The 22,025-nt window shown below is 31.9% G+C and overlaps 1 protein-coding gene and 1 long non-coding RNA gene across 11 annotated transcripts in view; one reads left to right on the plus strand and one right to left on the minus strand.

Moving 5' to 3' along the window:
* The window catches only part of KHDRBS2 (KH RNA binding domain containing, signal transduction associated 2), a 577,654-nt gene that overhangs the window by 87,576 nt on the left and 468,053 nt on the right, over positions 1 to 22,025 (plus strand). For all 10 annotated transcript variants that reach the window (XR_013764976.1, XR_013764977.1, XR_013764978.1 and 7 more), the window contains exon 2: positions 14,339 to 14,466. Coding sequence is in view for 3 of the 10 variants with exons in the window: in XM_079146741.1 (XP_079002867.1) it covers positions 14,339 to 14,466 (128 nt within the window). In the remaining 7 variants the exon portion in view is untranslated. The remainder of the gene's footprint in view (positions 1 to 14,338; positions 14,467 to 22,025) is intronic.
* LOC306665335 overlaps positions 1 to 22,025 on the minus strand; it is an 811,245-nt gene that overhangs the window by 74,235 nt on the left and 714,985 nt on the right. The gene's annotated exons all lie outside the window — the stretch shown is intronic.

Here is a 22,025-nt window from a genome sequence, read left to right on the forward strand (position 1 = left end):
ACAGGAATTTTGTCTGCCTGCCTCACAGATTTCCAGTTCCTGGATTTCTGTGTGGCATAGAGTAGATGCTCAATAAATGTGTATTGAATGAAGGAATGAGTGATTTAGAATAAAAGATCAGCAAGAGCCAGAGCTTTGGAATTTAAATCTCTACTCTATTACTTTTCTCTTTCTACAACCTGGGGAAATAGATCTTCAGGTTCTGCTTTTGAATGTATATCATCTTGGGTTAATTTGAGGATTGAAAGATATAATGCATGTAAATCACTTGGGCAATTCTGTGCATTAGGTCCAAAGTTGGGAAAACTTGTCTTTTTCTAGTATATGATATTGTCTTTGTCAGAATGATGCACTGTGGAAATTCGACCTACACAGTAGAATATCAATGTAAGATATGCTACTTAATTTTCTTATGCGGTGTGATTATAATTGCTCAAGCAAGCAGAAATATGATTCCTGCATTTTTTTGTTATGTAGAACCTTATGTGAGTCTAAATTTGAAGAAAAACATTGAGTGCATCTTAATAAAGGAAACCAAACTGGAAGACTGCAAATGAATATATATGGAATGAGTATCAATGAAATAGAATTCTATTATTTTTTTTTAAATTCAAGTTTTAAATTTTAAAATGTAAGAATTTGTGTCTAGCACTTAACACAGTTGAACAAAAAAGAAAAATTGATCTCCTGCATTCTGTGAAGTATCAGTGCTTATTGTTAACTGATAATGCTATTGAAGAGGTTTCAACATTTTTCTGATGAACATTTTAGCAAACTTATTGCATGTCATATTCTTCCCATCACTGTGGACTAATTTTTCTCATTCTTCTTCATTTTGTCCTATTTCTTGTTTAAAGGCATATGAATGATGTTTTCAACATGCAGAATGGTATTAGTCTGTTTTAGGACATATTAAAATGTAAATCATGAATGGGCCATTGATTATTAACAACCCACCTATGGACAAGGTGTGAACTGTGAAACCTAATAACAATGGATTTCATGATATATGACTTTAATGATGCAGAAGACCTCAGTGAAGTCTGACATGTCCGTACCAAAAGGAAGTAAATAATAATAGTCATTGTTTATCAGATTTTTATATTATGCCAGAAACATTGTAAATGCTTTGGATAACTTACCTCATTTAATCCTTACAATCATTTTATGTTACAAGTAAGCAATGTAAGACAGAAAATGAAAGTGATTAAATGTACTTGTGTATGTGTAGGAATTAGATCATTGCCTAGCACACAGAAATACTTAAGACAGCAATTGCTAGATCACCCCAGTTGCCAGGGTCAAATACAATATTGTAATAGGAAGTCTGTTCTAAGACTATACCAGGATGCCCTATGTAAGATCTTTTCTGACTTTGGAGTGGGTGGGGTAGGTGAGAAGGAACAGCAGAAGCCCACAAAGCTTGAGTGAGTTGTGCAAGGCCACAAAGATAGGATGTGGCCTAATGCTATGACCAAAAAGGAGGATAGACTAAATATAATTACAGGAGTAAAGGGTTGGGGGTTCTAAGGAGGGGACCTTGCCATGAGCTACTGCACAGCTCCAAGGCGAAGTGGAACTGTGGGATGAGCATTGAAGTGGTTGGCCCTGGAATATTCGTTCAGAAGTGTGGACAGGGTGGCTATCAGATAATTTCACAATTTTTGTAGGACCAGGGCATTAAACTGGATTAGTAGTATATTAAAATGCTTCATGGTCTGTTTTTAATCCTGTGGAAAAGTTGCTTGAGTAATTTTTAAAATCAATTTTGGCACCTAATATTTATTTTTCTATTTCAAAAATCAAAATTGCTTATGTAATTTTCTTAATATTATTTGTAAATTATTTAGCACTGATTTATTATTAATGGAATTGACAGTTTTCTGTGCCTTCCATAAGAAATGCTTACTCCTTCAATGCTTTGGAAGTTAGTCCTGTAAACCCTGGACTTGCCTATTAAACTTGAGTCTGAGAGACTTGCCTACTAACATTGAGTCTGAGAGAGCTACAGTGTGCATGTTCCTAGCATACAGAAGGCAACCATCTTATCACTGAAATCTGTTTGTAAGAAATGATGCATTTCATTTTTTTCTTGATGGGAAACAAGAGTTTAGCATATAATTTCCCCCTTCCCCTTAGTGGTTACTGGGCTAGGTAGAGGTTTTAAAGACTAGTAAAATGAACTTTCTACTCAGAGATTACAAAACAAGGAGACAGATAAGAGGCATTATAATATGAAAACTATGTGACAAATATTGCCAGAAGGGTTCACAAAATGCCAATTCTCATATCACCAATGAAAGTTTAACTTTCTTTTAAAAAAAATTAAGAAAATTAAGACTCATGAAATTCCTTGGCAAAGCTGCCTTTATCACCCGGATTTAACTCCACAAATCACAGAGTTAAAATAATTTTTGCATTAGTAAGGATTGTCAGATTAATGATTATTAAGGCAGAATAATAAATAATTTTGAAGTAGCATTGTTATCAATTACCTATTTTTGAGATGAATTAGAGGCGGCTTATAATAAAAATATATACAGAAGAAAGATAAAACTATTATCACGTGATAAAATTTTTTAAAAAGTTGTAAAGATAGTGAAAAAAAAATAAACTCAAGAAATTCCTATCTGATGTAATTGAGGCATACTTAGCTCAGAGCCTCCTGGAAGTTGGTCAAGGCAATGCACAAACATAAATGCCCTTGTCTGGAAAATATTTTGCATGAGGACAAATGTGTAAATGTATTTTAAGGAAAGCTGGCTCCTTTTCCTATTATTTTTGCTTACATTATTAAATGTGAGGCTACATTGAAGATTCTTCAATTTTTAAGTAATTTTTCTTCTGTTTTTCTTCAAGTGTTTATAATATATATTTTATTAGCTCTTTGAACTTCTGTTTATTTAGGCAACTTGTAGTAAAAACATGTACAAAATGAAGATGAAAGTATTCTTTATTGAAAAGGAAGATAATTGTGACCAACCCCACAGAACTGTGATGCAAAAAAAGTACACGTCAAATTACCACCGAAGGTTTTTCATCCTTTCTTAAGATTGAAATGTGAAAGTTTTTATCTTTCTCATCCATATCAATGAAGTAAAATTTGTGATAAATTCTTTCCTCATATTCCTTTTTTAAGATAGGGTTTCATTGCATAGCAAATAGTTATAGTATATTCGCTCTTTTATTCTGGATGTAGATATAGAAATGATGAAAACTTGCAGTATTATACTGATCTCTGATATTCCACATGGGAGAGGCTACAAGGACAGTGAAAATTACTCTGTTGGACTCTTTCATTCTGCTAACATTAAAGGTTTGGTTCTGTATTCGAATACAAACCTCAGAATACATTTCTACTTAGAAACTAAGTGGGTATAATTTGAAGGTGGAACGATCCGGATAACCTTTGCTCTGTTATATTAGCTATATTTTGTAAGTATAAGTAAAGTTTCATTTATAATGACAAACTCTAACCACCAATAGTTAAGCATCCTTTGTGTTGTGGTTAAAGTCCTTTTAAAAAAATGTCTGTAAATAAAGCTTATATTTTTTACAACCTTTTATTGACTTTTGGTTATAGGTGAGCATAAATTCCAAAACATTGTATACTGGCACAATTCCCTGGTATAATATCTAAAGATCATTTACATTTTATTGGACAAAACTTGTTTTTTCTTCCCCTGGGCTAATTCCTTATTATTCATTTAAATATATTAAAAAATTATAGCTTGTATATAAATGTTTTTATATGGCATGAAAAAATTGAATTCAAAATCATCTTCATAATTAAATATATCTCAGTTATTTAAAATTTCCCTAGAACTAGAAATCTTTAGTTTGCATATATTTGTATATCTTAAGTTTACCTCTTTTTTTAAATTTTAGAAATGTAAACATCAAGAAGAGCATGTATTTCAACCTCCATAAAGAAATTAGGCATAAAAGGTTACATGCAAATCATCCCCTTAAAAACATCAGTTTTCTTTCATATATAGTTCTACCAAGATTTGTTATATAATTTAACTGGTATACATAGAGAAGATATAGTGCAGGATAAAATTTTGACAAAAATGACTAAAAGAAAATTAAATATTTATCACAAAATGATAAAAGGTGATATGTTTTCCAAATTCATATTCTTTCCCCACTCCATCTTGTTGCTATGTTGGCTGGGCTATGTCCGTAGGAGCCACCCTCTATTCTTCCTTACCTTTATTTTGACTCCCTGTACACAGTTAGGGGTGAGGTGTCTTATCTGCAAATATTTTCCACCAATTTACTTATAGGTGAGCCTTCAACCAATATCACCTAGGCTAAATGTTCCTTATTATTCCTGGCTTTTAATCTTGCCCTTCTATAGTTAATCCCACACATGAGGTAGGCTGTTATTCTGTAATACTTATTGAAATAATGAAAGAAAAACATCATTACTCCTATTGATTAGGATGAGAGAATAACTGATGTATATATCATGGAGTACCTTTGAAATGACTGGGAATTTAAGTAATTTCTTTAGCCAAAAAAATAGTTAAAATATTTACATAAATTTGACTTTTAAGGAAAATGTTATATAATTTAAAAATCTTATGTTTAGTAACTAGTTTTCAGTGTGAACAGATAATTATGATTTCTGTATTTGTATATGTGTGCTTATATCATATACATTTAAACATATGAACCTCTGTAATATACCAGTAGCAAAAATAAATATAACCACAATAAAATAACTTGTATAAAGCATCAAGGTACAGACAAAGCCTAATACATCAATTTTAAAGCTATTAATATTTCCAAAGTATTGAAATATATTCTGGAGGTCAGATGAATATGTGGAAGTCCAGTGTTAAATACTCTGCATAGCTACTTTAAGAAGTATGAATTGTGACTGCAGACAAAAACCAAATAGGCTAAGACAGCGACTTCAGTGTGAAGCTGCATGTTGATAGTCCCTTTCACTGAAATTTTGCTCATATTTTGAGAATGAAATTAAAACAAAATTCAAATTGATACTACTTCATTATTGAAGTTATAGATTATACTAAGCTACATTTATAGGGTAGATACTGAATTTTTAAAACATACTATAACCAAAATGAAGAATCATTCTTGATATGTAAGAATTTTAAGTATAACTTATAGGCAATTGTATCTCCCATCTCTATAATACTTTAAAACAATTATCGAAACTCACCAATAAAAATATGGTTGACATACTATATATATTTAATGAAAATACCTTAATGAGTTAGAAAATATGTATATGCCTGTGAAACCATCACCGTAACCAATAACAAATTCATCTTTCTCCTCCAAAAGTTTCCTTTTACATATTCATTATTTATTTTTCTGTGATGAAAATACTTATGTTCTACACTATTAAGTCTTTAGCTATAGATTATGGTATTGTTAACCATAGACACTCTGTTGTATTGTTGATCTCTATTCATTTTGCATAGTTGAAATCTTGTACTCTTTTTCTTTTAATGTCTCCTCATCCAATTTACCCTAGCCCCTGCTAAGTACCATTCTACTCTGTGCTTCTATGAGTGTGACTGTTTTTGTGTTCTCATATAAGTGGTTTCTTAGTCCATTCAGGCTGCTATAACAAAATACCATGAACTGGGTGGTTCATAAACAAAAATTTATTTCTCACAATTCTGTTGGTTGAAAAGTCCAGGATCAAGGCACCAACATATTTGCTGCCTAGCTCCATGGTGCCTTTTCATTGTGCCTTTATTTGGTGGAAGGGTCAGATGAGCTCCCTTGGGCCTCTTATTAGGGCATTAATTCCATTCATGAGGGCTTTACCCTCATGACCTAATCACTTTTCCAAACCCACTTCCTAATATCATCATTTTGGGGAGTAGGGTTTCAACATGTGTTTGGGGAGGACATAAGCATTCTGACCAAACAAGTAGATTCATGTGCTCTTTGTCTGCTCCCTAGCTTAATTTAGCATAATGTCTCCAATTATATCCATATTGTTACAAATGACAATTTTCCTTCTTTTCAAAGGCTATTTCATTGCATGTATATACCACATTTTCATTGTAGATTCCTCCAACAATGGACATTGAGGTTGCTTTCATGACTTAGCTATTGGTAATGGCGGTGCAGTGACTATGAGAGTGCAGTACCTTTAAGATCCTGGTTTCAGTACTTGTGGGTGTATAATCAGAAGTTAGCCTGTGGGTGTCTTTAAACTTTCAAACTGATATAAGAAAATGCATTAAACAGTGTGACTTATAAACAGTGGAAATTTATTTTTTATGGTTCTAGAGAATTGGCAGTCCAAGATCGTGGTGCTGACAGTCGTGATGTCTGAGGAAGGCCTGCTTTCTGCATCATGGATAGCGCCTTCCACCTATGACCTCATGTGGTAGGAGAGAGTAGGTCTCCCTCAAGCCTCTTTCATAGGACCATTAAACTCTTTCATCAGGGCTTCACACCCATGACTAATCATCTCCTGAAGGCTTAACATCCAAAAATATTACATTTCAACAAAATATAGCAATCGAATGATGTGGTAATTCTATTTTTTAATTTTCTGAGGAGCTATCACAGTGTTTTTCCATAATGGCTGAATCTCTTTATTTTACTAAGAACCATTTATGAGGGTTCCCTTTTCTCCACATTCTTGCCAACATTTTAAAAAATAAATAGCTATCCTAACATGTGAGCTGATATCTCATTGTACTTTTCGATTGGCATTTCTTTGATAGTGACATTGAGCACATTTTCTTTTTATACCTGTTACCCATTTGTATATCTTCTTTGGATAAGTATCTATTTAGTTTTTTTTAATATGTATTTTAGCTCATTTGGTTCATTATACTTTAGTTTGAGTTTCTTTACATTTCGGGTATTAGTCATTTGTCAGATACATGATCTTCCAATGTTTGCTCATAGTCCATGGACTGCTGTGCCATTTTGTTTACTGTTTTATTGCTGTGTAGACTTTTTCTTTTGATATAATCCCATTTGTCTATTTTCACTTTTATTTCCTGTGCTTTTGGGTTATATCTAAGAAATCATGGCCAAGACCACTGGCATAAATCTTTTACTTCATGATTTCTTCAATGAGTTATAGATTTAGGTCTAACATTTAAGTTTTTAATTGATTTTGAGTTTATTTGTGTAGTGTTAGATAAGGTCCAATTTTATTTTTTTATGTTGATATCCAGTATTTCCAGCATGATATTCAGGAGACTACCATTTCTCTAGTTTTGTATTCTTGACACCCTAGTTGCAGACCAGTTGTCCATATATATGTGGATTAAATTTTGGACTGTTTCATTGGTCTATATGTCTGCTTTTATATACTATACTGTTTTTATTCTTGTAACTTTATAATACATTTGAAATCAGGAAGTGTGATACGTCTAACTTTGTTCTTTCTCAAAATTGCTTAGCTGCTTAAGACCTTTTGTGAATTTTAGGATTGATTTTTTTTTTTTTCTTTCTGTAAAAAATGCATTTGAATTTTTTAGAGATTGCCCTGATCACCTGGGTAGTATGGACATTTTTAGAGCATTCTTTCCATTCATGAATACTGAATGTCCTTCCTTTAATTTTTGTCTAATTTTTTCACCAATATTATAGATTTTCAGTACACAAGTTTTTTACTTCCTTGATTTTTATTCCTAAGTGTTTACTTTTTGATGCATTTTGTATCCTGAAAATTTACTGAATTCACTTAATAGAGTCTATAGGGTTTTCTGCATATATGATCATGTCAACTGCAAACAGATATTTTTGCTATTTCCTTTACAGTTTTGATATTTAAAATTTTTTTTTGCCTAATTTTTCTAGTTAGGACTCGTAGTGGTACCTTGAAGTGGCAAGTGTGGGCATCTTTACCTTATTCCGAATCTTGGAGGAAAAGCGCTTTTTTTTGTCATTAAGTATAATGTTAAATATGATTTTTTTCATATGTAGCCTTGACTGTGTTGCAGAAAGTTCTTTCTATACTAACATGTTGAAAATTTTTTTTATGAAAAGATGCTAAACTTTGTTAGATGCTTTTTCCCTACATTTATTGAGATGACCATGTTGTTCTTCCTTTTGTTAATGTGATATACTACAGTGGTTGATTTGCACATGTTGAAATGTGGTTGCATCACAGTGATAAATCCCACTTAGACATGGTATGATTTTTTTTTTCATATTGAATATTGAACCCAGGGTTGTTTAACCAAAGAGCCACATCCCCAGCCCTTTTACATATGAGACAGGATCTCATTAAGTTGCTCAGGGCCTTGTTAATGGACTGAGGCTGGTCTTGAACTTCTGATCCTCCAGCCTCAGTCTCCTGAGCTGTAAGGAGCCACCACACCAGGCTTATATGTTCGTTTTAATACGTGTTGAATTTGGTTTGATATTTTGTCAAGGATCTTTTCATTTATGTTTGTCAGGGACATTGGCCTGTAGTTTTCTTTTCTTGTGAGGTCTTTGGCTATCCTCATTAAATGAGTTTGTAGGTATTCCCTATTCTATTTTTTGGAGAGTTTACATTATACTTAACGACAAAAAAAAAAAAAAGCGCTTTTCCTCCAAGATCCAGAATAAGGTAAAGATGCCCACACTTGCCACTTCAAGGTACCACTATGAGTCCTAACTAGAAAAATTAGGCAAAAAAAATTTTTAAATATCAAAATATAAAGGGAATAGCAAAAATATCTGTTTGCAGTTGACATGATCATATATGCAGAAAACCCTACAGACAGGAGAATTCATCTGACCCCAGGTTCTATAATCCTTTCTTAATCTAGGGATTAGTTTCTAGCTCCCTCTTCAGTGTAATTTTCCTTATGAATCTAGTTTAATGTCATCTGCTTTTTTCAGGTTTAATATATCAGAATGACAATAACAACAATTGTTTTCCCAGCCACTGTTTTAAGCACCTTCTTTTATTATCTTATTTATTTTTAAATTAACACATTAATTGTACAAATTAACGGGATTCATCATAATACCTCCATACATGCATACATTGTGCTTGATCATTTCCGTCTGTCCTCCTCCCATGCCCATTTCCCAGTTCCTAGTTATATTTAATCTTCATAACAACAGTAAAAATTTTTATTTTTCCTCCTAATTTCCTGGTTAGAAACTGAGGTAGATGTATGTTAAGTAAATCAACCAGTAAATATCAACTTGAGCCAATATATGGACTCACCTGTGTTCTATAGCTGTCTGGAAATGGTTATTCTGTAGTCTTACTCCAAGATTATACAGCCTCATCTTAATTTTCACACTAGTTTCTTTTCACACTCTCTTCTCCCTTTGTTCCCTCTCTTTCCTTTCCCTTTCCTTCTTCTCTATCTACGTTAAATCCAAAGATAGAGCTAATCATACTCAAATTGAGTTAATCATACTCAGTGTCACATCATATTGTCATATAGTTCTCTTTGCATACAATTATTAACACTTATTGTATAAAATAGTAGGTTTCTGTGACATTTTCATATTCCTATCAGATATTTTGAGCACATCCACCCTACATATTACCCTTTTTTATGATGCATTTTCTTGAGTGGCAGTTTTTAGTTTTTCTTCAGTTCTCTGTCTTTACTTTTCGTTATCTGCAACTCCAATTATGCATACCTTGGACCTTCTTACTTCTTAGCTCATGTTCTATATCTGTTATTTTCTCTGAAAACATTTTTTAAAATTTTTTCTGGTTTTATCAAGGGTCTTGTTTATTTCTTTTTTGCTTCCCTTCTTTGGTTTATTTAGTCTTGCTTTGTTTTATACTTATGGTTTACTTTTTATATCTGGAATGAATTTTTCTTTTTTATTGCTGAGTTCTGATATTTCTTTTCATTTTATCTTCTAATAGTTCTTAAAAACTTTTTGTGTTTTTCCAATCTATTTTATTTCTGATATATTTTCTTATTTTTGTTTTGTTCATTCTTACTATTTTAGCATTTTCAGCTTTGCTATTATATCTATTCTGTTTTTGATATTTGCCAATATATTAATTGGTTCATTTTTCTTTTCTGTGTAGCATATTTGTATGAATATAGACATAATCTGTGTCTCTTATTTATGTTTGAATGAGAAAGTTATGCCTGTGCTTTTAGGAGGTTTCTGTGGCAAATAGACTCTTTAACTGGGATAGTTTCCTCTCTTCATGTTCTATTGGTATTTTTCTTTAAATTATTTTTCCCCATCAGGAAAAAACTCCACCTGGGAATATTTTTTTGTTTAAATTTTTTCCAGTTTTTCTGAATAGTTTTCCTATTTTAGTACCTCAAGTCCCATTCTCGTCATTAGATTGTCTGCTTCAAAATCATTCATAAATTGGAGCTTGTGTAATCTTGTCCTAGTTTACACATTGTTTACAGGTTACCTTGTTGAGAATTATACTTTGAAGGGTCATCTGCCCTTTGGAATATCAATATTTTCTTGAAATTTCTGTGTTCTAGGATTCTTGGGATCATCAAAAGTTTTTTTTTTTTTTTTTCCTTCAGTCTTCTCACAATTTTTAAGTTACACAGGACCAAGCAGTATTCTTATTATTTCTGCAGTTTAGAGAGAAAAAAAAAAGCATTTTTATTTATGGTTCCTATAGATTCCTTGCACTAGAATTGTGAGAGGATCTTCAGTGTTTAGTTTCCACCATGACTTTATTACCCCAAGTGTTCTCTTTCTATAAGGGAGTAAGATAAAGTTCAAAACCTAATCTCATTGTAGGGAATTGGAAGTCATAGGAACATTTGTACTCCTTGGGAACATGTTTGATACATTTTGCAGAGAAAAATAGTTGAGTTCAGTTAATCTGGACAATTAAATTATGTGTATAATTTATTAAGAAAAATTGCTTAAATGTGTATTTTAAAAAATATTCATATACCTCTTTCATGCCAAGATGAATCCTAGTGGTAAAAAAAGATCTCATTGATCTACATGCAGCTCTTAACCACAACAACAGAGAATATAATGCTTTTCATGAAATATTTGAGTCATGCCCCAAAATGTAGCCACTAAGAAATCCCCTTTGAATTCCAAACTACAGATATAATTTAATCAATTTTAGAAATAAAATTAGTACAAAAATAAAAAGTCTCTGCTACTTGGATATTTCTACAAAATGCTGCTAAACATTTTGAAAATAGAAAAAATGAAATAGCAGAAATTGTACAAAGAAATTTTAATGAATTCAAATATATAGTTCCAGTCCCAGGTATTTTCTAAGGAAAAATACATACTACCAAATATTTTATCATTAAAAAATAAAAAGACCCAAAATACAACTTAAAAGCATTATAAAATAAAGAAAAAGGAAGCATAATTAAGATGTCTGTAAGGAAAATGAAGTAATGCAAGAGCAGAGCTAAGTTTTTTCTTTAAAATATCTTCTTACTATAGCCTCCATCTGACTTAAACTAGTGGGTGAACTGGTACAAAGTGAATGGAAACATGATCAAAGATAGTCTCTTTTGCAATATCTTCATAATACTAGTATTATGGAAATAGCCACTTCAAATAGTCAATGATAGCTAAAATTCCAAATATATTTGCATTAATAGATTAAACCATAAAATGATAATAGAAAACACTAAAATCTCTGTAGTTTAGCATATTATCAACACAATATAAATCTTCCCCAAGATATTGAATCTGTTTTTTTAATAACATGGCAGCCAAACTTAAATAGATATTATATAAACAAGTATAGAGAAATGACTCAGTATTTTGGCACAGTGCTATTCAGTAATTGCTGATAATGACAGACTTTGAAATGTTAGGGATACCTATGTATTGCCTAAGGTTACACTAAGAACATGTGTTAATTATGGAATAAAAAGTTATTTTAAATTGAAAATTAAAATAAGAAAGGTACTATATAAATTGGCTCTCTGGTTTTAAAATCAGGAAATTTTGAGCTATACCATTATATAATTATGCAACTGACAAATACAATTATTGAGTTACTTGGTTATGTAGACATGTCAGGGTTGACAAGATAACTCCATGAAGATATCAGGGAGGAAAAAAGAAATACCTAATTTTTTAAAGGAATTGTAGAAATGAGTAGAAAGAGTAGTGGACATGTTATTTTATTCAGCCACAATTCTTAATGGGAAAGGTATAATTAATGATGGAATGATCAAATTATAAATGTCTTAAAAAGCCTAAGGTGGTAATTTTGTGGAGAACAAATAATATCAGACATATTCAGCTTCTTTTATGACAAAGTGACAAAGAAGTCATTCATCTAGTTGATTGGGAATTGAGTCAGCTACTTCATTGTGCCCCACATTACAATTGCCTCAGCAAGCTAGGAAGTGAGACAGGGAGGTGCAAGTACCCAAAGGGCAGTGATCAAATGTACATTGTCAGTGTCAGAGGATGGAAAGAATATTCTTTCTTCACAATGGTCAGAGTTCTGGGGTAATAATTATACAAGAGATTGAAAGGCCTGAAAAGGAGTGCTTCTCAGTTTAAAAAGGCAGTTGAAAGTGACTTGTTAGTACTTTGGAGTGGGAAAGTAAGAATCTAATGCTCTAACACTAAGTAGAATTTACAGACATATAACTTACTTTTCAACAGTTCAGTTTATTTAAAGATACTTTAGGTAACCTGCAGCATAAAACTGATAAAATGGTTGTAAATGACTTGGCATAAACTATACATTGGAGCTCTCATTCAGGCATTATCTGGGTAACCAAGTAATATTACTTCAAAAAATTTTAGTTCCACATGGGTGAAGTAAGTATTATGCTAATAGGTGACTCTCTGGATTACTATAGGAATTTTTTTATCACCTATGTTAAATACCTATGTTAAATACACCTATGTTAACATTTTGGACAAATGTTAATTAAAAATAGAATAGCAAACAACAAAGCAATTAGATACAATATACTAACCATATTTGGAAGTAGTCAAATAGCTGTTTCAAAATGCAGAAAGGAATATATTAAAATGTCCATATTTAATAGCCATCATCACCTTTCTGTACTCCAAAATAACAGAGCAAAATGTTCCATGTGTAAGAAAATTAAGAATTTTTTGTATTCATAGCTTCATTTACTTTGTATTTTTCAACAGTACATTTGGCCAAAGCAAGGACAGAAGACCTATTTACAGATATTTTATGACAATAACAACTACTTAACATAAAGGAAATTAGTCAAACAAAAATTTTCTGCAATCCAAAACATTTATTTTGTTTAGTGAATTCTATGGAGTGACAATAGCTTCAGCTGGCCCTCTCATTCCTCCTCTGAGTCCAAGTCAGCATCAATTTTCAGCCACACAAATGTAAATTGTTTTTCTTCTTTGCTTGCCCTCTGCTGTGATTAGTTGTGAATACCACCTATCAAATCTTTTTCTGCATTCATTGTTCTGCAGCTCACAGCCTTTCTTGCTTCTTGCTCTTTCAAAAGCAAACTTACTCTTTCTCAACTTTTAGGATTATGCTCAAATGTCATTCCAGAAATCTAAAGTAATAGCCCACCCCCCCAACTCTACTCTCCTTTATATTCCCATTAGCTTTAATATATTTATTCTGTACTCCCACACACAAATATTTCTGCACATGTATTCATTTTCTAATTTTGTTTTCCTCATTAGAATATAGATTCCATAAAAGAACATTTTCTTGTTTTCTGTTGAATCTTTGGTCCCTATATGAGAATTTCAAAAAAACCTTATGAAATGAGCTCATTAAAAGATGAAAGAGTAGATAAATGGTGTACATGTACTTAGAAATATCCATTTTGGCAAGATTCTCAGAGGATGGAACTAATAGTTCCTTACCATCTTCTCAAGAGATAATTTGATCCCAATGAATGATAACGCTTACAGCTTTCACCATTTAACTGACATTTGTGACCCCTTTTTAATTGTTTTTAATATTGGTTAGAATGTAAAACTATTGTGCAGTTTCTCTTTACTATGTATTTTAGATAACTGGATGATTGTAATCTTCAAATTATTTTTATTTACTTAGGAATAATGCTAAGCAAAAAGGACATGTAACCTTAATATGTTTTGTTCTGTTCATTGTACCTTGGGAAGTTATGTGTTTAGATATTTTAGATAGAGGATGAATATTTCATCCTATTTTGTTGGATGATATTTAACATGAATTAAATGTATCACTTATTTCATGGTACAGAGAGTCACATCTTCAAGTGGCATAGTTTTAATTGGCAGCAGTCACCTTATTCACAGAAACAACATTCACATTATTAAATTTTGCAGCTGGCCTTTTATCAAGATTCTTCAATATCTAAGCTGGGGAGAGGAGGAATATGAACAATCAGCATGTTTATGATGACTTCTTTTCATATTCCAATTCTTTTCCTTGTGATTTTTTCAGAAATTGAAAAATTTCAAGGTTCCGATGGAAAAAAGGAAGATGAGGAAAAGAAATATCTTGATGTCATCAGCAACAAAAACATAAAGCTCTCAGAAAGAGTATTGATTCCTGTCAAGCAATATCCAAAGGTACTGCAACGTAAGCTTTATTCTCATTGAACTACGAAAAATGACAAAAATAGGACTTGACATTTTATTCATTGCCTTTTATAAGTTAAATATTTAAAGGTTCATTATATACATATATGCAAGTATAATACTGACTTAGGGAGGAAAACTCTTTGAAAATATTGTAATGAGGGTATTTTTCAACTGAAGGGTATAGCATTTTGTTCTATGAATATGGGAAGCATAATTAGGTACTTTAATAATTTATTTAACATATAAATGATTCACCAGTTTGTCCAAATATGTACACCCTCCTTATTGTGTTTGGGTTCATTTAAAAATGGATATTCTTATTACAAAAAAATAGATTTAAGGTTATTAATATAGAACATTAACTAATGAAAGAATTATTATACACAGGAAAGTAACATAGTCTTTCATAGACTCTTGAATTATAACTTTTCATCTTCTATATTCAGGATTTCACTTGTGAAAGTAGATTTCATTTGTTCTTGGAATAATGGCATCTCTCTTTAAACTACTTTTCCACTAGTAACAGCATTGATTATAAAATACAGAATTTAATGGCTCGGATTCCTTGATTATATTAATAAATGGGTAAAAAGTGTTTCTTTTTAAATAAATGAAAGGAACTAAAAATAGAAACTCAGAGTCAAGCTGATAATTTACTTTCTGAAGTGTGAATTTGAAGCAAGAATCATGTAATTATCTTAATAATAAATACCAAGAAATAAGCATTGTAGTCTACCAATTGTCTTCCAACATGATAAATTTTAGTAAATATAATTAAGTGGAATGTTTTGTTTACAATTATTTCTAATAGGTGAAAACTGTTACAACCTAGCGAATCATAAAATTTAACTTTCAGAGGAGATTTTTTTGGACATGCAAAATTTTTGTTTTGTTTTGGTCTGTTGAGTTAGACTTAATCTGTTGCATGAAAAGCGTGCTTAGAAGGTATATGTTTTTGAAGCAAACCTTATTTGATTTATCCTGTAGTTATGTTTTATGAATATTAAATTTGGCAATGTAAATATACATGAAAATTTTTGCATAGTAAATGAAATACGATAGAAGTGTGAATAGAATATTAAGAAAAATTTGTTCTCTTCCAAGAACTTGATTCATGAACCCATTAATTTTGACTAGAGTGTTATTTCCTTAAATCATTTATTTATGCCATAACCTGATGTGTTTCTCAGAATAATATTCGTTTATTTTCTGTATATGGGAAGTCCAATGACAGATGCAGTATATACCGCTAAAAACATGCATCTCCATATTCTCTGACCACCATGAAGTTGGTAAGAAATAGAAGGCATTTGAACTCCTGATGGCTCTTCAAGTTCCAGTACTAGTGGTTTGATGTTGACTATGTAGTAGTCTTTTTTTGATTCATAATGGTGCTATCGAAAAAAGAATATTCTGTAGCACCAATTTTTTTGTGTAAAGTTTAATTTCATGATCTATAAGAAGACACTCAAAGAACAAAGCTGCCCATTTCATTGCAGTAACCATCGATGCTAGAAAATTTTTATACTTAGAATTTTTAGAATCATACAATATTTAAGCAGGAACTAGCCTTGGAAATCACAGAATATATAAAACTTTTACATAATGGGAAGATAGGACCTTGAGTTGTTCAAGGTCTTTGTTACAGATGGTGATATTTAGTGCAGTTGTTATTTTTTTAGATTCTTTATGTTTTTGCGAGCCACTGCATTTTTAATGTAACTGATCATGCTTGCATTTCTTGCATTACTTTTTCATGTGAAATGTGGAAGAATGTGAGAAATGATTGATCTTAGTGACTAATACTTTTATGGAATAGCCTGAAATAATGATTCATGTTCACCAAAAGTTTAGTATTTCTTTAATTAACGAGTAGCCTTCTGAACTCTTTTAATTTATGTTTTAAAGGAATGTCCATTTTTTCTAATTATCAGGCATAAAAAATATTCTAGGGCCCTTTTATAGAAAGAGGGTGGAAAACTGAGAAAAAGATCAAAATTGCCTATCAACATTGATCTGCTTTTTCTTATACTACAATGAAATTATAATATTCCCAAAACAAACAATATTTTATTACAAAAGTAACATTCTCTCATGCTGTTTATTGCCTGCTTCTCACAAAAATATCAGTGAGATAGAGTTAAAATTATGACCACTAAACTTGAGCTGTATTTGATGTACATTTGTAAGCTGTAAAATGTGTGGTGTGGCATGATAGTATGAGCCATTTAGCAGAGCACAACAGTTTTATGGGTTTAAAGTTTAATCTTTTATAGTAAAAAGTGATTTAGCTCTGAGGGGGTATGCTGGAGAAGGACCTGTTTTACATAACTCTCTCAGAACCATCTCTCCCCTTGATGCCTGCTTTCTGTTTGAACCAGTACTTAATGTGTTGATGACACAGTCCTTTCAAACAAAGGGCAATAAATAACTGTGGGAATTCTTGGGGAAATGACCTTATCATGACTTCACTACATGACCTTTTTGGGATAGATTTTGTTTCAATTAGTCTCCAACTTCAAGTTTATTTGCTGACTTTGTTGGGTACTACAAGGAATTGAAAGAAGTTTGAGATTTTAAATTATAGAAAATATAAAAATGCTGTTCAAGTACTATAAGAGAATGTTTTATCTTGCTGTTGTGATTTTGGTTAGTGATTTAAGTTTGGGAAAATATTGTATTACCAAATTATTCTAATAGGATGTTTTTAAACATTTTTGTAACAATATTTATAGAGATCTATTTGGGATTCATGCTAACTGAGCAAATTGTAGCAGTTTTTGCCCCCCCCAACACACAAATGGGAATCTATTTGAGAAAAAGGTGATCTTTATTTGATTAACTGTAGTTACCTTTTATTATCTATACCTTTCCCATAACATCATGTTGTGTATCTTAAATATATGCAATAACATTTATTTTTAAAAGATTAATACAGAAATACATTGTACATCTGTTTGAATTTGCAGATATTTAGAATCAGAGCAATTATTTCTTGATAGTTAAACCTTAAAGAATTGAGGGGTATGTGTCAGCATGTTGCACCGTATCCTGAGAGATGCATGTACAAGACACTGGAGAACTATGCCTAATCCTTAACTCTTCATTTCCAAGCCCACATATGTCATAGTCCAATACACATTATTTCCTAAATTTTAATGTCTCTAACTGGTATGTATATTGTACTCAGAATCATTTTGCAATCTCTGTCAGGAAGCAGTGGTCATAGCTCATTGTTATTGCCTGTGCATAGATAAAATTTATCCTGTCTTCTTATATTAAGTTATTTGGAGTATTCAAACTGTGTGTGTTGAGTTCAGGTGCAGTTTGAAATGTCTTCAACAAGATTGCATTATGATTTAGACTTGACATGCAAAGCTACTATATATATACAAAGAAAAGAAGAAAAACATAGGTTGGGGTATAAATTTGATATTAATGAGAACAGTTTTCATCCTCAGAGGAATGAGAAAAAATTCCATATTTTCTTTGACTGCAACAAACAATTAGGACTTTGGAAACCAAGACATCCATAAGTGACCGAAGCTGTGCTTATGTTTCATTATTCTAGACACGCAAAAGAATTCCTTTCACCAATCTGGGTGAACTGGAATAACGTCAGAGAACTGGCGAAGTGTTGCCTCCAGTTGTAAGAGGAGCTCCGCTTGTTGCTTGTTACTGTACCTGTTTGTTCACCTGGGCAATTCAACTTTCAAATGCCTTTTAAAAATGTCTTTTTGATGTGCTTTCAGACTCCTCTAAAATATATCAGACCCATTCCTTCAATTAAATTTGCCCCAAGGTTTCACTTTTCATTTCTTTACTTGAGTTACTGCCAACTTTTTAAAGCAATATATTGCCAGGAGTGAGATCTGCCCCAAATTTGGCCCCTTTTAAGATCAAACACAGCCACGTTCCCCTCTGCTGCTTTTCAAATCGATTCCTTATGTAGATTAATGCAGAAAATTAAAGTCCCAAAATACGTTCAAAAGCATCTCACTTGCTGTACATTTTTTCTTACTCTGCTGAGTCCTGAAGAGGAGAGCAGTCTTCTGTGCCTGGTTGGATACAGTCTCATCTGCAGTTGCAGTCTGCCATGTCCTCCCACAGAGCCTGTGTTTTCCTTCTTTCTACTTCAGCGGATGAAATACCCCAATCCAAATTTTGGTCTGTGTTATTTTTCTAACTTTCTAAATAATTGCCAGATCATTTAAGAATAATTGACAGAGATCCAGTTTTACTAAATGTGGAAATTGACCGTGTTTTAAAGCCAAGATGTAACCACTTAATCTTGGGAAAACTTCTCTGGTTTTCTAGAAGCCACTGTGTAGCCTACAACTAAACCTGTTTTATCTTGACCAGACAGAGACCACTGCACAGCACCGCTTTTTATTTTCCTAAAGGAAATAGAAGAGAGGATTTGACGTGTTTTATGAGTTCAGTTTTGTTCCTATCAGTATCCTAGTTTCTCAACTGTGAATTTAAATCTCAATTGAGGAAATGATATGACACTTAGATTCACAATTCCAATGAGGAAAAAAGATTTCAAAGTGCTTGTAGGCTGCATTCTGTCTAGTAGAATGACTCTTGAAATAACCCCATTTTCTAGCAAAATTTTTAAATATGCACAGGTATTATATCTAGTATTTGTCTTATTTGATGGCACTTTGCTCAATTAATGCCCATACCGTGTACTTTAAATACTATTTTTTCTTTTTGTATTTTTTCTGTCTTGTGTCTGCATCTCACATTGGCCCATGCATTTCTAATTTTGAATTCTATGTGCTTCTCCCAACTTTCATTTTTATGGATTCAGCACACCCTCACAAAATATGTCCTTGTGCTTCCTGAAATAATACCAATCTCTCCTTTTACCTGTCTAGATCTTTGTTCTGTTTCCACCAGAGGTTGCCACTCTGCCATGATGCCTGCCTGTCTGCCTGCCCCTCTGCCTCTTTCTCCCCACACCCATCCCCACTCTCTTCCCTCTTTTTCTTTCTCATGTTCTCAACTCTGTATTGGTAGTCATTTTTCTATTACTGAACGAATATCTGAGGTAATCAGTTTATAATGAGAAGAGAGTTATTTTGCCTGATAGTTCCACAGGTCAGTTGGCCCTTAAGCTTTAGGGCCTGTGTCATGGCAGTACATTATGGTGGGGGATTATGGTGGAGCAAAAGCATTCATCATGCAGGGAAGCAAGAGACAGGAAGAGGTGGAGCTGGGGTCCTACCATGCCCTTTAAGGGCATGTCCCCATTAACCAGAAGACCTCCCATTAGGCCTCATGTATGATTTCTACCATCTCCCAACAGTATCAGTACTGGACCTTTAACACATGAGCCTTTGGGGAGCATTTCAGCCTAAACTATATCATACCTTATACAGGAAGATTGTTTCTTATTTTCACATTTGCATGCAACTGGAAAACTCAAAATTTTTTCAAAAGGATCATTAAATTCAAGTGCTTCTTGAAATGTGTCCAAATCTGTATCCTTGTTTAAGGGATCCGTGAGAACCAAAAAAGTCTTCCATCTCTCATCTCTACAATCTTGCCATTCTTTGCTTGTTTGGTTGTTTATTTGCTAGTTTAAACTCAGAGGACTTTTAATGAATTTCTCTACATCCAGATGGACCTACTTTGTTGCTGCAGTAGAAGTGACTGTTTATATAGAAAGATCTTTAAGATACCAGAGAAGATAAGTGAATTTTAAAATCTAGAGCCACTGCATTATGGAATTGGATTCCCATTTTATTATAAACTTTGTCAGATTTCTTGAACATGTGAAAGTAAGTCAATTTTCTATAAATTCAAGGGCTACAGTTTTTGAGATTAGCTTTCTCTAAAAGGCATAGTGGAAATAAAACAATGCATTTTTTTCCCAAGAAACCTTTAGATAAGGGTTCTTGTTACTTTTATTAGTAACACCTGAGTGAAACCAATTTTTTGGCAGAACTTTACATTCCTATAGAATAATTGTAACTTTTATTTTTCAAATGTAAATTATTGTGAAAAAAATTTTAGTTCATTTATACATATGCCATTTTATGAATGTGTTTCTTAAGCATATAGTTTTTAACTACATGGCAAATATAATATTCTAGAATAATCTCAACAATAAATATTCATGCAAAAACTTTAAAATGTTACCAAATATTGAATACCAAAGTTCATAGCATCATTATTCACAATAGTCAAAAGGGGAAAACAACCTAAATATATTCAGCAGCTGAACAGGGGAATGGATTGTGGTATATTACCTACAATAAAATATTATTCAGACTTGAAGAGTAATGCATTTCTGATATATGTTACAACATGGGTGACTGTTGAATACATTATACTAAGTAAGCCAGACAAAAGAGAACAAATGTTTTATGATTCCACTTTTATGAGGTACATAGAATAGATAAATTCATTGAGATACAAAATATAAATTATCGTTTGATGGGTACAGAGTTTCTGACTGTGGTGATGAGAAACTTCTGAAAATGGATAATTCTAGTATTCATATGACAATGTGAATGTACTTAGTGCCACTGAATTGTGAATTTAAAAATAGTTCAAACAACTGGACACTGTAGCACATCCCTGTAATCCCAGTGAGACCCTATCTCAAAATAAGGACTCTATCTCAAAAAATAAGCAAAATGGTAAATTTTAAATAAATAAGAAATTACAAAAATATTACTAAATATATTTCAAGAATACAGTATAAGCCATAAATAAGACTAGAATATAGTTTATTTCAAGTATGTTAAGATTGGTTTATTATTTAAAATAGTCAAATGAATTTACTGAACTTCTAAATCAAAGTATTTAATAAAATAATTTCCACTCCTCATGAAATATACATGGACATCTATAAGTAGTTATTTAACAAACATTGGAGAAACTATTATTTAATAAGTTTTATAGACATAAATTTTAAGCCATTTGAGCAAAAGAATATAAAAACTAGATCTCTAAATTATCTTGTACACGTGTTCATTCTAACTATGTTTAAAATTAAATTCCAATAAGTAAATAAAAGTATGAAAATGAGTTGCATGCAATTGTATCTCCTGATGATTAGTTGTGGGAAAACATTTCTAAGAAAGAAGAAAAATACTGAAGCTATAATTAAATAAATAAATTTATAACATAAAACAAATATATAAGGCAAGTGGCAGGGGGAAACACCTGAACTTCATTTATTAGAAGAATACCAGTAAAAATAAATGCTTCTGCTTTATATTAAACTGGCAAATAAGTGAACTTTGATTATTACCCATAATCACTTTAGTATCTGGGCAAAATTATACTCCTTCACCTGTGGGTCTGAGAATGTTGATTCTACTATTTTGAATAGATATTTGGCATTTATAGCTCAAAGATACAGACTTTTGAAAGCAGTATGTATCTAGTAATTTAATTTAGAATTTTGTATTTGTACACATATGTATTAAATGAACTCTAAGGGATTATAAATAGTTTATTCCCACTGAGTATACAAGGAGATATGTATATATAAGCACACATATACACACATATAAGATATTTAGGTA

Source organism: Sciurus vulgaris, assembly GCF_902686455.1.
Source record: "Sciurus vulgaris genome assembly, chromosome: 7".
In the NCBI taxonomy this organism is placed as follows: Eukaryota; Metazoa; Chordata; class Mammalia; order Rodentia; family Sciuridae; genus Sciurus; species Sciurus vulgaris.